A 503-nucleotide genomic window follows, 5' to 3' on the forward strand; every position below is an offset into this window, starting at 1 on the left:
TGGCTGAGCTGAGGTTGGACAAGCGCGGCCGGTTCTGGTGCCGGACCAACACGTCGTCGTCCTCTGGCGGGACTAGGATGTGGTTTTTGTACATAAAGTTCAGCATCGGGTACCTCTGAGTCAGGACCGTTAAGCGGTAGCGGGTCATGGAGAAGTGTCGCGAGTGCACCGTGCGGTTCACGCCCTGCGCCTGCTCCTCTTCCTCCCCCTCCTCGGCCGGCTGGATGTCCGAGTCTTCCTCAGAGTTCCCGCCCTCCAGGGCCACCTCCCTCGGGCCTCCTGAGGCCCCGACGACTCCACCCGCCTCAGCCTCAGGCATGGAGTCACCCCTGCGAGGCTCGGAGTCGCGGTCCACACCGTCGTGGGCTCCGGCCTGGGTCCCTGCCGCACCTGCTGGGCCTTCCTGCCCGCCAGGGGTCAGATCTCCATCCCCCGTGGTAGACATGGCAGCCGGCAGTTACCTCAGCCGGGCGGGCGACGATGGCAATGGCGCAGGTGGTGGC

General features: G+C 66.6%; 1 protein-coding gene across 1 annotated transcript; it reads right to left on the reverse strand.

The window, feature by feature from the left end:
* Positions 1 to 7: 7 nt before the first annotated feature.
* On the reverse strand, positions 8 to 445 carry LOC104991677 (cancer/testis antigen 47B-like; the record flags this gene model as incomplete). The annotated part of the gene is made up of 1 exon (XM_010844251.1): positions 8 to 445. A coding segment is annotated over exon 1 (438 nt), but the record flags the coding sequence as incomplete, so codon positions are not given.
* Between the last annotated feature and the right edge of the window lie 58 nt (positions 446 to 503).

The sequence above is a fragment of the Bison bison genome, unplaced genomic scaffold (assembly GCF_000754665.1).
Source record: "Bison bison bison isolate TAMUID 2011002044 unplaced genomic scaffold, Bison_UMD1.0 scf7180017847913, whole genome shotgun sequence".
NCBI classification, from domain to species: domain Eukaryota; kingdom Metazoa; phylum Chordata; class Mammalia; order Artiodactyla; family Bovidae; genus Bison; species Bison bison.